Source organism: Oncorhynchus masou, chromosome 11 (assembly GCF_036934945.1).
Source record: "Oncorhynchus masou masou isolate Uvic2021 chromosome 11, UVic_Omas_1.1, whole genome shotgun sequence".
NCBI lineage: Eukaryota > Metazoa > Chordata > Actinopteri > Salmoniformes > Salmonidae > Oncorhynchus > Oncorhynchus masou.
This window is the reverse complement of record NC_088222.1, coordinates 39,759,477-39,774,461: the sequence shown is the minus strand read 5'-3', so window position 1 is coordinate 39,774,461 and position 14,985 is coordinate 39,759,477. Positions and strand designations below refer to the sequence as shown.

The 14,985-nt window shown below is 46.2% G+C and overlaps 1 protein-coding gene across 6 annotated transcripts in view; it reads right to left on the bottom strand.

Moving 5' to 3' along the window:
• LOC135548688 (transcriptional regulator Erg-like) overlaps positions 1–14,985 on the bottom strand; it is a 116,660-nt gene that overhangs the window by 27,723 nt on the left and 73,952 nt on the right. For all 6 annotated transcript variants that reach the window (XR_010456873.1, XM_064978524.1, XM_064978521.1 and 3 more), the window contains one exon: positions 11,511–11,728. Coding sequence is in view for 5 of the 6 variants with exons in the window: in XM_064978524.1 (XP_064834596.1) it covers positions 11,511–11,728 (218 nt within the window). In the remaining variant the exon portion in view is untranslated. The remainder of the gene's footprint in view (positions 1–11,510; positions 11,729–14,985) is intronic.

The window sequence follows — 14,985 nt, the reverse complement described above, 5'->3', positions numbered from 1 at the left end:
TAAATACTACAGTAATGTCTGCAAAAACACTACAGTCCGCAAAAACACCCTGCCCATTCCCCTCCCCATATCCCAATTTTTGCCACCCATAAGTAAGAAACTTACATGCCAAGTTTAGACCACACATTGTGTTCTGAACTATCTGTTCAGACCCCAGTCCTACCTACCTATCTACCTACCTACAGGTTATGGAAAATTTGCTCTTTTAATATTTCTCCAGTAGCTTTCCTCAAGGAGAAGCCTCCAATGCCATGTACAAGATAATAAAACAAAAATACTATAGTAAATACGACAAATAATGTTCTCAAAACCCACCAGTAAATACAATCTGAAAAAAACACTAAATGAATTACTATAGTATTAAAATGGCGCCGAAGAGGTTGGCTGACATTTTACATGCCCGTAACCAATTGTGCAAAAAACATTTTTTGCGTTGTTTGTAACTTATTATTTTACTTATTTTGTACATAAAGTTGCTGCTACCGTCTCCTATGACCAAAAGTAACTTCTGGACATCAGAACTGGGATTACTCACCACAAACTGGAAGAAGGTTTTTCCTTTAACGATTCCGACGAGAAAGATATACTGCTCTCCTGGGAACAGGCCCAGATCCCCATCATTTGCGTGAAGAAAAGATGGAGGAAAACAGGACACAGATCGGGCTGCCTTTTGAGAATCTGTACGCGAGCGAGTAAACTCCCATTGCCATCAATTCTATTTGCTAACATGCTATCATCGTGGCTGCACGACGACACAGACAATATAGAACTGGAGGGATTTTCAATGCCCCCGGCAGAACAGAAAAGCTACGTCTGGTAAGAAAAGGGGTGGGGGTGTGTGTGTTTGTGTCAATATGAGCTGGTGTGCGATGTCTAATATTAAAGAAGCCTCAAGGTATTGCTTGCCTGAAGTAGAGTACCTTATGATAAACTGTAGACCACACTATCTACCAAGAGAGTTCTCATCTATATTATTCGTAGCCATCTATTTATCACCACAGACCGATACTGGCACTAAGACCTCACTCAACCAACTCTATAAGGCCATAAGCAAATAAGAAAATGCTCACCCAGAAGTGGCACTCCTAGTGGCCGGGGACTGTAATGCAGGCAAAACTTAAATCAGTTTGACCAAATCTTTACCAGCATGTCACATGTGCAACCAGAGGGGAAACAACTCTAGACCACCTTTACTCCACACACAGATGCATACAAAGCTCCCGCCCTCCAAACTACCTGCCCTCCAGGACACCTACACCACCCGATGTCACAGGAAGGCCATAAAGATCATCAAGGACAACAACCACCTGAGCCACTGCCTGTTCACCCCATGTCAGTAGTCATTAAGTGCTTTGAAAAGCTAGCCATGGCTCACATCAACATCATACTCTAGACCCACTCCAATTTGCATACCGCCCCAACAGATCCACAGATGACGCAATCTCAATCGCACTCCACACTGCTCTTTCCCACCTGGACAAAAGGAACATGCTGTTCATTGACTACAGCTCAGCGTTCAACACCATAGAGCCCACAAATCTCATCACTAAGCTAAGGACCCTAGGACTAAACACCTCCCTCTGCAACTGGATTCTGGACTTCCTGACGGGCTGCCCCCAGGCACTAAGGATAGGCAGCAACACATATGCCACGCTGATCCTCAACACTGGGGCCCCTCAGGGGTGTGTACTTAGTCCCCTCCTGTACTCCCTATTCACCCACGACTGCATGGCCAAACACGACTCTAACACCATCATTAAGTTTGCCGACAACACAACAGTGGTAGGCCTGATCACCGACAACGATGAGACACCCTATAGGGAGGAGGTCAGAGAACTGGCAGTGTGGTGCCAGAACAACAACCTCTCCCTCAATGTGAGCAAGACAAAGGAGCTGATCGTGGACTACAGGAAAAGGCGGGCCGAACAGGCCCCCATTAACATCAGCGGGGCTGTAGTGGAGAGGGTCGAGAGTTTCAAGTTCCTTGGTGTCCACATCACCAATGATCTATCATGGTCCGAACACACCAAGACAGTCGTGAAGAGGGCATGACAAAACCTTTTCCTCCTCAGGAGACTGAAAATATTTGGCATGGGTCCCCAGATCCTCAAAAAGTTATATAGCTGCACCATCGAGAGCATCCTGACCGGTTGCATCACCAGCTGGCATGGCAACTGCTCGGCATCTGACCATAAGGCGCTACAGAGGGTAGTGCGTACGGCCCAGTACATCACTGGGGACAAGCTTCCTGCAATCCAATATAATAGGTGGTGTCAGAGGGAAGCCCATAAAATTGTCAGAGACTCCAGTCACCCAAGTCATAGACTGTTTTCTTTGCTACCTCACGGCAAACGGTACCGGAGCGCCAAGTCTAGGACCAAAAGCCATAAGACTGCTGAACAATTAATCAAATGGCCACCGGACTATTACATTGACCCCCCATTTGTTTTGTACACTGCTGCTACTTGCTGTTTATTATCTATGTAAACCTACCTACCTACTTGTACCAATTACCTCTAACCTGTACCCCCACATTGACTCGGTACCAGTACCCCCTGTATATGGGCTCGTTACTGTTATTGTGATACTTTTTATTATTTTTTACTTTACGTTTTATTTGGTAAATATTTCCTTAACTCTTCTTGAACTGCACTGCTGGTTAAGGGCTTGTAAGTAAGCATTTCACGTTAAGGTCTACACTTGTTGTATTCGGCGCATGTGACAAATAAAGTTTATTTGATTTGACTACCATTTTATTTTACTACAGTATTTTTATTTTAGAAATATTTTTTAACCCCTTTTTCTCCCCAATTTTGTGGTATCCAATTGTTTTTTAGCATCTTGTCTCATCGCTACAACTCCCGTACAGGCTCGGGAGAGACGAAGGTTGAAAGTCATGCACGGTTGAAACACCATGCACCTGGCAACCTTGGTTAGCTCGCACTGCGCCCGGCCCGCCACAGGAGTCGTTGGTGCGCGATGAGACAAGGATATCCCTACCGGCCAAGTCCTCCCTAACCCGGACGACGCTAGGCCAATTGTGAGTCGCCCCATGGACCTTCCGGTCGTGGCCGGTTACGACAGAGCCTGGGCAATCAGAGTCTCTGATGGCACAGCTGGCGCTGCAGTACAGCCCCCTTAACCACTGTGCCACCCGGGAGGCTTTACTACAGTATTTATACTATAGTTAACTGTAAATACTACAGTATACTACAGTAAATACTTGTAAGGGTTTTCCTCTGGTGAAGGAGAAGCGGACCAAAATGCAGCGTGGTGGTTATGCAGCGTGGTGGTTATTCATGTTCTTTAATAAAGGAACTCGACATGAAATAACTAACAAAACAATAAATGTGTGAAAACCTAAACAGTCCTATCTGGTGAAAAACACAGAGACAGGAACAATCACCCACAAACACACAGTGTCCCAGCTCGGGACAGAGGGGCAGCTCGGGACAGAGGGGCTCTTCAGACTCCGGCAGCGCCGGACAGGCGGGAGGCTCCGGCAGCAGCGCCGGACAGGCGGGAGACACCAACAGCCGCGCCGGACAGGCGGGAGACTCCGGCAGCACAAGAGAGGAGGAAGGCTCTGGCAGATCCTGGCTGGCTGGCGGTTCTGGCAGATCCTGGCTGACTAGCGGATCTGGAAGAGTCTGGCTGACTGGCGGCTCCTGGCTGACTGGCGGATCTGGAAGATCCTGGCTGACTGGCGGATCTGGAAGAGTCTGGCTGACTGGCGGATCTGGAAGAGGCTGGCTGACTGGCGGATCCTGGCAGACTGACGGCTCTGGCTGCTCCGTGCTGACTGGCGTCTCTGGCTGCTCCATGCTGACTGGCGGCTCTGGCTGCTCCATGCTGACTGGCGGCTCTGGCGGCTTCTTGCAGACTGGCAGCTCTGGCGGCTTCTTGCAGACTGGCAGCTCTGGCAGCTCCTTGCAGACTGGCAGCTCCTTGCAGACTGGCAGCTCCTTGCAGACTGGCCGCTCCATGCAGACTGGCAGCTCTGGCCGCTCCATGCAGACTGGCAGCTCTGGCCGCTCCATGCAGACTGGCAGCTCTGGCTGCTCCATGCAGACTGGCAGCTCTGGCTGCTCCATGCAGACTGGCAGCTCTGGCTGCTCCATGCAGACTGGCAGCTCTGGCTGCACCATGCAGACTGGCAGCTCTGGCTGCGCTGATCAGGCAGGAGACTCCAGCAGCGCTGTAGAGGAGCAAGGCTCTGGTAGCGCTAAACAGGTGGGAGACTCCGGCAGCGCAGGAGAGGAGGAAGGCTCTGGCAGCACCGGAGAGGCGAGGTGCACTGTATGCCTGATGCGTGGTGCTGGCACTGGTGGTACTTGGCCGAGGACACGCACAGGAAGCCTGGTGCGGGGAGCTGCCACCGGAGGGCTGGTGCGTGGAGGTGGTACTGGGTAGACCGGACCGTGCAGGCGCACTGGAGCTCTTGAGCACCGAGCCTGCCCAACCTTACCTGGTTGAATACGCCCGGTCGCTCTGCCAGTGCGGCAAGGTGGAATAGCCCGCACTGGGCTATGCAGGCGAACCGGGGACACCGTGCGCAAGGCTGGTGCCATGTAAGCCGGCCTAAGGAGACGCACTGGGGACCATATGCGTAGAGCTGGCTTCATGGCATTTGGCTCGACGCTCAATCTAGCCCGGCCGATACGCGGAGCTGGAATATACCGCACCAGGCTATGCACCCGCACTGGGGACACCGTGCACACCACAGCATAACACGGTGCCTGCCCGGTCTCTCTAGCCCCCGGTAACCACAGGAAGTTGACGCAGGTCTCCTACCTGGCTTCGCCATACTTCCTGTGAGCCTCCCCCCAAGAAATTTTTGGGGCTGACTCTCGGGCTTCCATCCGCGTCGCCGTGCTGCCTCCTCATACCAGCGCCTCTCTGCTTTCTTCGCCTCCAGTTCTTCCTTGGGGCGGCGATATTCTCCAGGCTGATCCCAGGGTCCTTTACCGTCCAGTTCGTCCTCCCATGTCCATTCCTTCTCTTGCTGCTGCTTTTGCTGCAGCTGCACCTTGGGGCAGCTACACTCCCCTGATTTAGCCCAGGGTCCTCTCCCGTCGAGGATTTCCTCCCATGTCCAAGAGTCCTGTGTCTTTGGCCGCTGTTGCTGCTGTCCGTTACCACGCCGCTTGGTCCTGTTGTGGTGGGTGATTCTGTAAGGGTTTTCCTCTGGTGAAGGAGAAGCGGACCAAAATGCAGCGTGGTGGTTAATCATGTTCTTTAATAAAGGAACTCGACATGAAATAACTAACAAAACAATAAATGTGTGAAAACCTAAACAGTCCTATCTGGTGAAAAACACAGAGACAGGAACAATCACCCACAACACACAGTGAAACCCAGGCTACCTAAATATGGTTCCCAATTAGAGACAATGACTAACACCTGCCTCTGATTGAGAACCATATCAGGCCAGACATAGAAATAGACAAACAAGACATCCAACATAGAATGCCTACTCATATCACACCCTGACCAACCAAAACATACAAACATACAAAGCAAACTATGGTCAGGGTGTGACAATACTACAGTTTTCACTGTAGTGTTTTTCAGATTTTAGTCCGCAAAAACACTACTGTGACTATTACAGTATTTATACCATAGTATACTATAGTATGTTTTCACGTAGGCAGCGCACTTTCTCTATTGCCTCCCACCCAATATGAGTCACCATCAGAGGCGACTTTAAACTACTGTCCACAGGGCCCAGACACATTTAACCCTCTCTATCACTTTATAGAGAGAGACAGAGAGAGATATAAGAAAGAGGGTGAGCTAGATAGAGTGTGTGAGAGAGAGCAAGAGAGACAAAGAAAAATAACAAATAATCCAAGGCAAACCTAGTGTAGAAGAGTGCAGGCGTCCCATCGGCCCTGTCTTGAATCTAACATTGTTCATTCTTCTACAAGTTTGGGTCGGCTAATTAATCTGCCAAGAGGTTGGGCTCCTGGGCCCACTTCACTTCCCATAAACCCTGCTGCTGCTCACTGAGGGTACTGGAGTGGGGGAGCAATGGAGGGGGTCATGGGAGTGGTGGTCTACACACCCATTAAATCCAGATAATGAGGGTTGTCTCAGGACCCCCGCTAGCCCCCACATCAACATTCCCCGCAATAATTTCCATCGCTGAGGCTATCTGTCACCCAGCTGTACCCTTACACCTCCCATTTCAAAGCCATAACTCAGGCCGAAGAACCCCACTGCCATTGCATGTAACGGGATCTTTAAAATGATCCACTCTAGAAACTGGACCAAACTCCTGGGATGCTTTGGAACACTCCGGGTTGAGCTTTGGGTCCCCAGATGCACACACACACACACGCACACCTTCACACAGACATACGGGTGTACACACACATGCACCACGCACGCATGCGAGCACATACACACACAGCTCCCAGCGTGCAAACACCTGCAGTGTTCCTCCCTCCAAACACACTCATGCTGCATCTTTATTTGGCGTTGCAGTAGGCCTCCTTCTAGTAACCTAGTGAATACAGGGGAGGATGGTGGTGTGTGCAGGAGAAGCAGTGCTGTCTAAGTGTTGATCTCTGCTGTAAATCTTCTTCTGATCCCCGACTCGTCATTAATTGGAACAATCTTTCCCGTGTCTCACCGCCAGATAAATAAGGCACTCTGCCGGGGTGTCTGTGGAGATTCCTGCTCCAAGGATTGGGGATGGCTGTGTAGGGATGGGAGGGCTGAATGGATGGATGGATGGGGGGTTCTTGCGCGTGTGATACGTTATAAATATTACTGGCGGCACTTTTTTTGGAGGGGTACAGCTGTTTTGAGTTTGGGATTCAAACAGCAGCAACTCTGTCTTGGATTGGGACTCAGGCGGCTCTGCCTGTTGTATTTTTCCCTCTGCTTCCTTCCCTCCTCTGAAAACGTCATTCAAGTTCATCGTCTGTTTGGCAAGTAGTTCGGCTGCTGACTGTCACTGTGTAGGCCAAGCAAGACTCTTTACTATTGAAGGGCGGCTTTGGGTTTAAAAAACAGACGTTCCTTTAACTAACTCTACACCACCGCATTACATTTTCTGCCCCCGTAATTCAAAATATTTACACTGTGAGTTTCGATTTCAGGCCGCAGCGACCCGCCTGTTTAAAGAACATTCATAGAAATGCAGACAATAGACAGGAAATCAAGGCCACAGGCAGTGCGGCTGCAGCACAGTGCACAGTGGACCCCAGGGTGTAGCACTGTAACCCTTAGGAAGAGGTGGTTCTTTGTTACTACACCCCTTGTAATGCTAGTACTCTCCAGAGCACACAGGATATGGGCCAGACATATCCTACGGTATCATGTAGCTCAGTTGGATTACACTGTCCAGACAGATAAGTATATGTTAGGGTAGAACCTTAGGCAAGCCATCCTTCAAACTAAATGATATAGAATTTGCATGTAAGTGGGATCTTAGTTAGCTGATTGTAACAAGCTAATGTGATGCTCCATTAGCAGTTACAGGATAGGTACTGTTTGGCGTAGCACAGAGAATTTTTCACCAACATTAACTTGGATACTATCTTCATTCTTGATTTGGCAAAACATGTGTCTTCTAAAATGTCCATGTCCAGTTGCAGGTGGTTTGTTTTGAATTGAGAAAATGCTTCTGAAAACAAAAACAGTTTCCAGTGAGACCTAGTACCATGAAAAAACAGCTAGCTGGAGCTCATCTGTGTGGTCGGCCTGCTATTAACTTCTGCTCACTACAGTGTTGTCTGGTTAGAACACCATGTTGAGGCCCATTACTGTCTTAATTGTCACTACCACACACACACACACACATGCTGACACAGCTGCTTCCATTGAAGGCTTTTAAATAGATGTGGTTCTACAAAAGGCAGAGTAAACTATCATTAGGATCCATGCAGAGAAATACACAATAATATAGGCCTACACCATTGTAATAATATACAAAGTCTACATGCAAGTCAAGGAGATGTATAAACATAATGCATTATATTATACCTACAAATGACTGCTGTAATATAGCATGCAATACATGGATATGTGACCCGATTCAGGAAACTAGGCATATGTCACAAGTCACGACTTCACAGGAGAGCCGTTTGAACGTAAAAAAAATGTTATTTTATCAAAATGCGGTTTTTGGCAGAAATGCCTTCTCGAACATATGAATTTTCATGTGACTTAATAACAAATGTGTATGCCATCTGTAAATACGAATAAAATTGTTAAATTACGAGACTTGTTCCTTGTTGGTTAAGCAACAGAAAAAGCCAGCAACTTTCCCAATAATGAGTGGGCTGGACATGCCGAGAGATGATTTCGGATTGGTCTGCCATATAGTAGGCTTCTGTTTATTTGAGCTAGTCAGTCCGTGTTGGTAATCCTGCCGGACGCAGTTTACAAAAAAATGTATTGTGGAGTGGAGCTTCATAAGTGTTGCCCTTCACTTTCTGGAGGATCAAGTTTTGAAATCATTGGAATTAGAGTATGATAGCTAAAGAGATGGAGAAAACACCTGTCTCCAGATTACATCTTCAAACTAAGGGCAACCGGGTAGCCTAGTGGTTGGAGCGGAAGGTTGCAAATTCAAACCCCCGAGCTGACATGGTACAAATCTGTCGTTCTGCCCCTGAACAGGCAGTTAACCCACTGTTCCTAGGCCGTCATTGAAAATAAGATTTTTTTCTTTACTGAATTGCCTAGTTAAATAAAGGTAAAATAAAAAATTAAGAAACATGGTATGGCATTCCTGACAGGGAGAAGTGTCCATAATGCATGATGATGTATACAGGTAAGATTGTCTAATGTTAGCTAGCTACATTTTCAGATATTACACGTTTCTAATTCTGACAGAAAGTGGTTTGATTTCAATCTAAAGTGTACTGTTAGCTAGCTAGCTAATATTAGCTGGCTGGCTCCCTAGCTGATGTTATTATTTGTATCCCAGAGCCGTTTGCTTTTCTAGTTAGAGCCTAATGTTAGCTAGCTAATATTGAACCTAGTAGGTTGGCTCCCAGCACTGTGACATTGTTGGCACTGATTTCATTGTTGTTTATCTAGCTAACCTTACCTGGCTGGCTGGCTGGCTCGTTAGCTAACATTACGTGATGTATGTACAACACCCATTGAATATGGCCGGTGTCAGTAAACGTCAGCAAAAAAAGCATATTGAAATTGTTGCCAGCTGAGCTGGTTAGGCTGTTTCATGTTATCCATAGATAAACAAATCATCGGCCAGAACGTCAAGTGTGCGCTTCAAGAGCAAAACGAGATGGGTGGGGCAAAAGCTTAAGAGGGTGTGAACGATGCTGAATTGGGTGTAGACAAAAAAAGCTCTTCACTTAGATACCAAAACAGATACCAAAAGTTGATCAACTTTCAAAGCAGAATTACTTTCCCATTGTTCCTCGAATGCAGTGTATGAAATACCATTTTGTAGCTCTGACTCTCCACTTTTATCAAATATAAAAACCACCATTTCAAATGTTGCTACATAAGACCAAATCCAAGTGGTGAGTCACATATTTACACATCATAAGAAATAACCATGTGACAGAAAGAGAGAAATGGAAGACCTAAGGCCATTAAAGCATGGTTAGCTCTATGGCCTGGCAACAGATCTTATATAAGGCAATTAGTTACTGTGTATGTGCTGGCGCTCGAGAGCAGGCTGGAAAGTTCCTTTTAATAACAGTAGCAAATAATGCTAAATAAATGGCTGTGGTAGCATGTGATAAACACTTATAATATAAAGGTCTTTAGCAACACTCAATAGGTAGAAATGCAATTGCCTACTGATAATATGGCAATACAAAGACATTAATGAATAACAATAGCACTAGCATTAGCTACAAGATAACCTTAACAAACTTCACTCTCAAACACCCGAAACCTAGCAAATAGGCCTAGTCCTGCAACGGTCAGACATTACACACACCTATACATATTTCACAACACTTAGATGTTCGATGGATGCACAAAACTTCAAGATAGGAAAACAGCATGTTGGAGTCTGTCATTACACAATACTTGCTCTTTTCGAGATGCAGGTGAACATGCTCTAACTTGAGGTGTGCGGGCGAAGCCGGAATGCGTCCAAGCATTAGCTGGATGAACAGAAGTGTGAAGGGTATTGACAGGGCTGCAGGCCAATCAGATGGAGGGGGCCGGCCTTTTGTACAGCCTCCCTTGGATTTCTTTGGAAATCCACAAAACTTAAAAGACCTCAGTGGGGGGCTTAGTCTTGAAAGGGCGTAGTCCTATCGTGCAGGACAGGCGGGGCAGAGGGGCAGAGCAGTGACTGGACCAGATAAGTGAGCATCTGGCTGAACTAGAAGGGCAGCTGATTGATACTGTCACTTTAGAGGACCATGTGGGGTGCCGGCAAAGGTACACGTAAGGGCTTAGGGGCCAACCCGTGAGGGAGGTGCACAGTGGCTCAGAAACTGTTCTGGGCCGCCCCATGGACCCTCTAAGTCAGCAGTGCAGGAGGCTGGCCATAGCTAGAGGCGGTGGCTCACCTACTGCAGTGAAGGAATGCAAACCTTTCCTAAGCAGAGAACTTCTAGCCTAGCTCTAGTATAGGCGACTGGTTGCCGGCTGAGGCTGGAGGCTGTGAACTGGCTAGGGGAAAGGACTGCACACCTAGAGAAGCAGATAACTCTGAGCCTAGCGAGACGGAAGACAAAGGGCCAGGAGCTAGGGCAGGAGGTGTAGTGTGTAGCACTGGGGGAGCTGACTGAGGCTGACTCTAATTTGAGATGTGCGGAGCGGAGCCCTGGAGTGCATCCAAGCACCCTGATTGGTTGGATGAACAGAGGTGTGAAGGGTGATTGACAGGGTTACAGGCCAATCGGATTGAGTCGGCCGGCCTTTTGTACAGCTCCATTCATAAAATGAATACATTTCTTGCTCCATGAAGTAATCCAACAATGTGTTAACCGCCATCTTGTCAATTTAAAATCTATCACTGATCGAGACAGGTGAGTGCCATAATGACATGACTTTGGGGCAGACCCACCTGTCTCAATCAATGAGAGACGAAATAGACAAGATGGTAGTGTATACATTGTTGTATTACTTCATGGTAAATTGTATTTATTTATTTTAATACGGAGCATTTATTTAATTCAAAAGAACCACCTGCAACTGGACACAGACATTTTGTTTGGCCGAATCAAGAATGAAGACAGTATCTCCAAGTCAAGGGTGGCCAAAAATTCTCTGTGCTAAGCCAAAACAGTAACGGCTAATGGATCTGTCATGTAAAAGCAGGTCCTTTTGTATTGGCTCACTGAGCAGATATTTCTGCAGTTGCTCAGCACTCCTGATATTTTACTGAAAAAACACTTTCTTCAATGACTTGACCAAACAGACTCATAAGTAAGTAGTTAGGTTTCAAACAAATTAAATTTTAATACAATTTGAAATATCTATCCAAAGAAACTATTAGTTTCGCATTAAACCAACATGAAAGTCAATGTAGAAGTAAAGTTAATGGTGGACTGCTGTACCTTTTGACATTGACCTGTCCACTGTTGCACTCCATCTTGATGGTGACGCGGGCGGGTGGCTGGGACAGCCATTCCTGCTGGTGTACCCTGGGGCTCATCTTGGCCGTCTGGCCGTACTCGCTGGCCGACGCTGCCGTCATCTCCGCCTTGGCGTGGTGGGGAGTTCCGTAGGCACACTCAAACAGCGACTGGTCCTCACTCACCACTGACAACGCTTCCTGTACGTAGAAAGAAAAAACACAGACACATCCCTCTTAGATCTCCATTACAATCAAAGCTTCATTAACTTGGTTTACAATCAACTGGTTCAGATTCATTAAGTGTGGATTTTGCCATTAACCAAGTACAATTGATTGATTTGGGATCCTCGGGGGCTCTGCAAACATTACAGGTAATGTGTGACCAGTCTGTGATTTAAACAGTAAGCTCTACACACATAATGTGGTGGATATAATAGTAGATTGCATTCTAATGAATACCTCCTTGTGTGCTCATTGTTTTGTTGGTAAAATGGCAGACAGAATGACCCCTGGAAAGTGCACCTGAAAACTAGGCCCCCTAATTATGGAGAGATTACCATGGCCAGTAAAAGTGTTCTAGTTTCACTCACATCGCCCTGGGTTGAATTAGAGCACAGCACAGAAGTATATGTTATGATTAAACCAGCAGGGTGTCTACCAGTCCTTATAATACATAAAGTTCTCATTATAAATTAATAATATCCACAAATAATCGAGAACATGGGCAAAGAGCACCAATATTAACCAACATGACCCTCTAAACTTAGCCTCCAAATGCTAACCCTAGTAACCACTAACATTTCAGAGGCATTATGTCCAACCTTTCGTCTTCCTCATAGGACAATAGCTACATCTTGGCATCACAAAGCTGAGGTAACATTCACCCAGAGCCAACCAGATGTGGATAGGCCTCCTTAAGAGTCTGGCTTCTTCCAAGGTAACTTCCTGTTCTTTCTTTTGAGGTGCCCCTGCTGGCCACTGTCGCCCAATGACTGCTTTAGGGGGTTTACACTTCTGACTTCACATTAAGTAGTCTGCACCAATGGCATTGAATTCAGTATGAATTTAATTAAACTTTTCAAGCTATCATAAATGTTCCGAATCTCCATAGACTCTCCCCCGATTTAACTATGAAAATAACTCAAGGCAAAGCAGGATAGTGTGGTAATGCACTGACACAGATTGAGAGAGAATCAGGTTTTGTGCCCAGGTATTTTTTAGGCTATTGGGTTTGGTAAGGACATAGAGAGGATATTCTGTATTCATCTCATACACTTTGACTGGTACAACTGCAGAGGAGTTTCAGTATACCGCTCAATGTTTTTACAGACTGACAGAGACAGCGAAAGCATGTCAGGAGTTTGTTGTGATGTTAGGAGACCACAGTCCTGCTAATATCTCATCACTGGGTATCCTCCCTGAAATCACAATGGTGTCACGGCCTCACTCATGTCCCCATACGTCCTTGGACGCATCTTAATCCAAGAAAGATTGAATCACATACAGTCCAAAACACAAACCATTGGAAAAGCCCTGCCTAGAATATAACAACTATGTTTACAGTGCACAGTAGAGCTTTAGGATTTTTTTCCACATTCAAAGATTAAATGCACGTTCTATCTATCTATCATAAATGTTGATTTGTCTACTGTTTATATTTCAAAGTTCTTCCTGTTTCTTCCCGTCCATAACAAATCAATGGGACCCCACAGTTACCAAGTCCATTAAACACCTATGACTAACACAAGCATACACCTTTTCCCACAAATGCCATGACGTGGCAACCTGTCTCTAATTTTCCCAGTATTGTTGTTAAATTCCTTTTGCCAAAACACTGTATTTTGGTTACATATATCAGAGTCCCACCGTTTCCTTAGTTCCTTCCTCTGTGCTCCTTAGCTCTCCTTAACCTGCCCTTCCTCTCTCTCTATTGCGGAAGGAGTGCCCCTTGAACATCTCGGAGTAAGTGACCCGCCCTGATCTGGTGACAGGTCTAGAACCTGGCCTCAAATCAGTTAGGAGGAAAAGGAAGCCTTCTCGGAAAGCAGGTTATTCTAGTGGGGACTGGTCTTCCCTGATATGTCAGCTGCAAACCACATTACAGAGCAGAGCAGGCCAGGCACATTGTCCCTCACCTGAGAGAGGAAGGAGAGAGGGGGGCAGAGAGAGAGAGAGAGAGAGATGAAAAGGGATAGGAACATAGAAAGAGAGAAAGAAAAACAGAGAAAGGGGGTCCAGTGGTTAGAGATAGAGGACAGCAGAGCATGATATACACGAGGTGACCTCAGCCAGCATGAACAAGGGGCACACACACACACAGCTTTTGTTCATCCAACACAAACAGAACAAAACCAAATCCACTCACAGCTTACAGTATGTTCAGCCATTATCCTATGTAAAAGACTATAAAGCCAGGAACCAACCAAAAAGCAACCAACTGACAGGCTAACTGAGAGATCCGTCATCAATCACAGCTGGGATTTTTGATAAACGTGTGGAATAAAACCAATTAGTGGCATTTTAATGCAGTCAGTTTACATTGTGTCTGGGAAACAAGTTATGGAAAACATTGGAAAGTAGTTATTGGAAAATATTTGGCCGCCATCAAGACAACAGGAATATGTGAGAAAACTAAACTAGTGGAGAGCACAACAGCACAAGAGTCTGTCTTGCCCAAAACTCAGTACAGTGCATTCCTCTATGGCCCATTATCCCTCTTCTGAGGAAAGTGAGAGATTGTTTCCCAACCTTAGTGTCCTGGGCCAAAGAAAATGAACCCCGAATTAGCCATGGAAGAAACAGGCTGCTCTAAGCCCAGTGTTCCAACTGAACATTGAATCCACCAGAAAATAATTTATATAATGTATACATTCAGGGAGGTCCTCTATGGTAGCATGTAGTGGAGTTCCACGGGCTGACACTCAAATGGGCAGCAACATGGCCTTCTGGGTAGGGAAATTAGCTGGTGACCAGAGGGCAGCTGGTTCAAATCAGAACTTGAGCCCCTCCAAGGCATTTATAGTAGATTATCCTCCATGAATATTGAGCTTTATAAGTGGAAAATTGGTGTAGTACACTGTTAATTTCACTTCATATAATGCTGTGCAAATCACATTAGTAATAGTCAAAATAATGTTAGCCTGAGCTGTTTTACAGTACTTTTTGGTGGCCATTTTGTCATAAAACATTCCTTCCAAAACCTGTCCCTTTAGCTCCAGTGTCTCCTGGGTAATTCTGACCATATAAAGTAACATACAAAGACATAGCCACAGTGTTTTAGTCCCTCAAGTCATGTAGTCCCTCTCAATGAGGCAATTGGACTCATTCATACAGAATGTCCCAGGAAGCCTTCCCAATGAGATATGGTGTGGTGTGGCTGCTCACAGGAAGCTCCCCTTCTCCCAGCATTTCCTGCATTGAAAGTTCCTGATAGTGCAAGAAGGGTATCAGGAGGT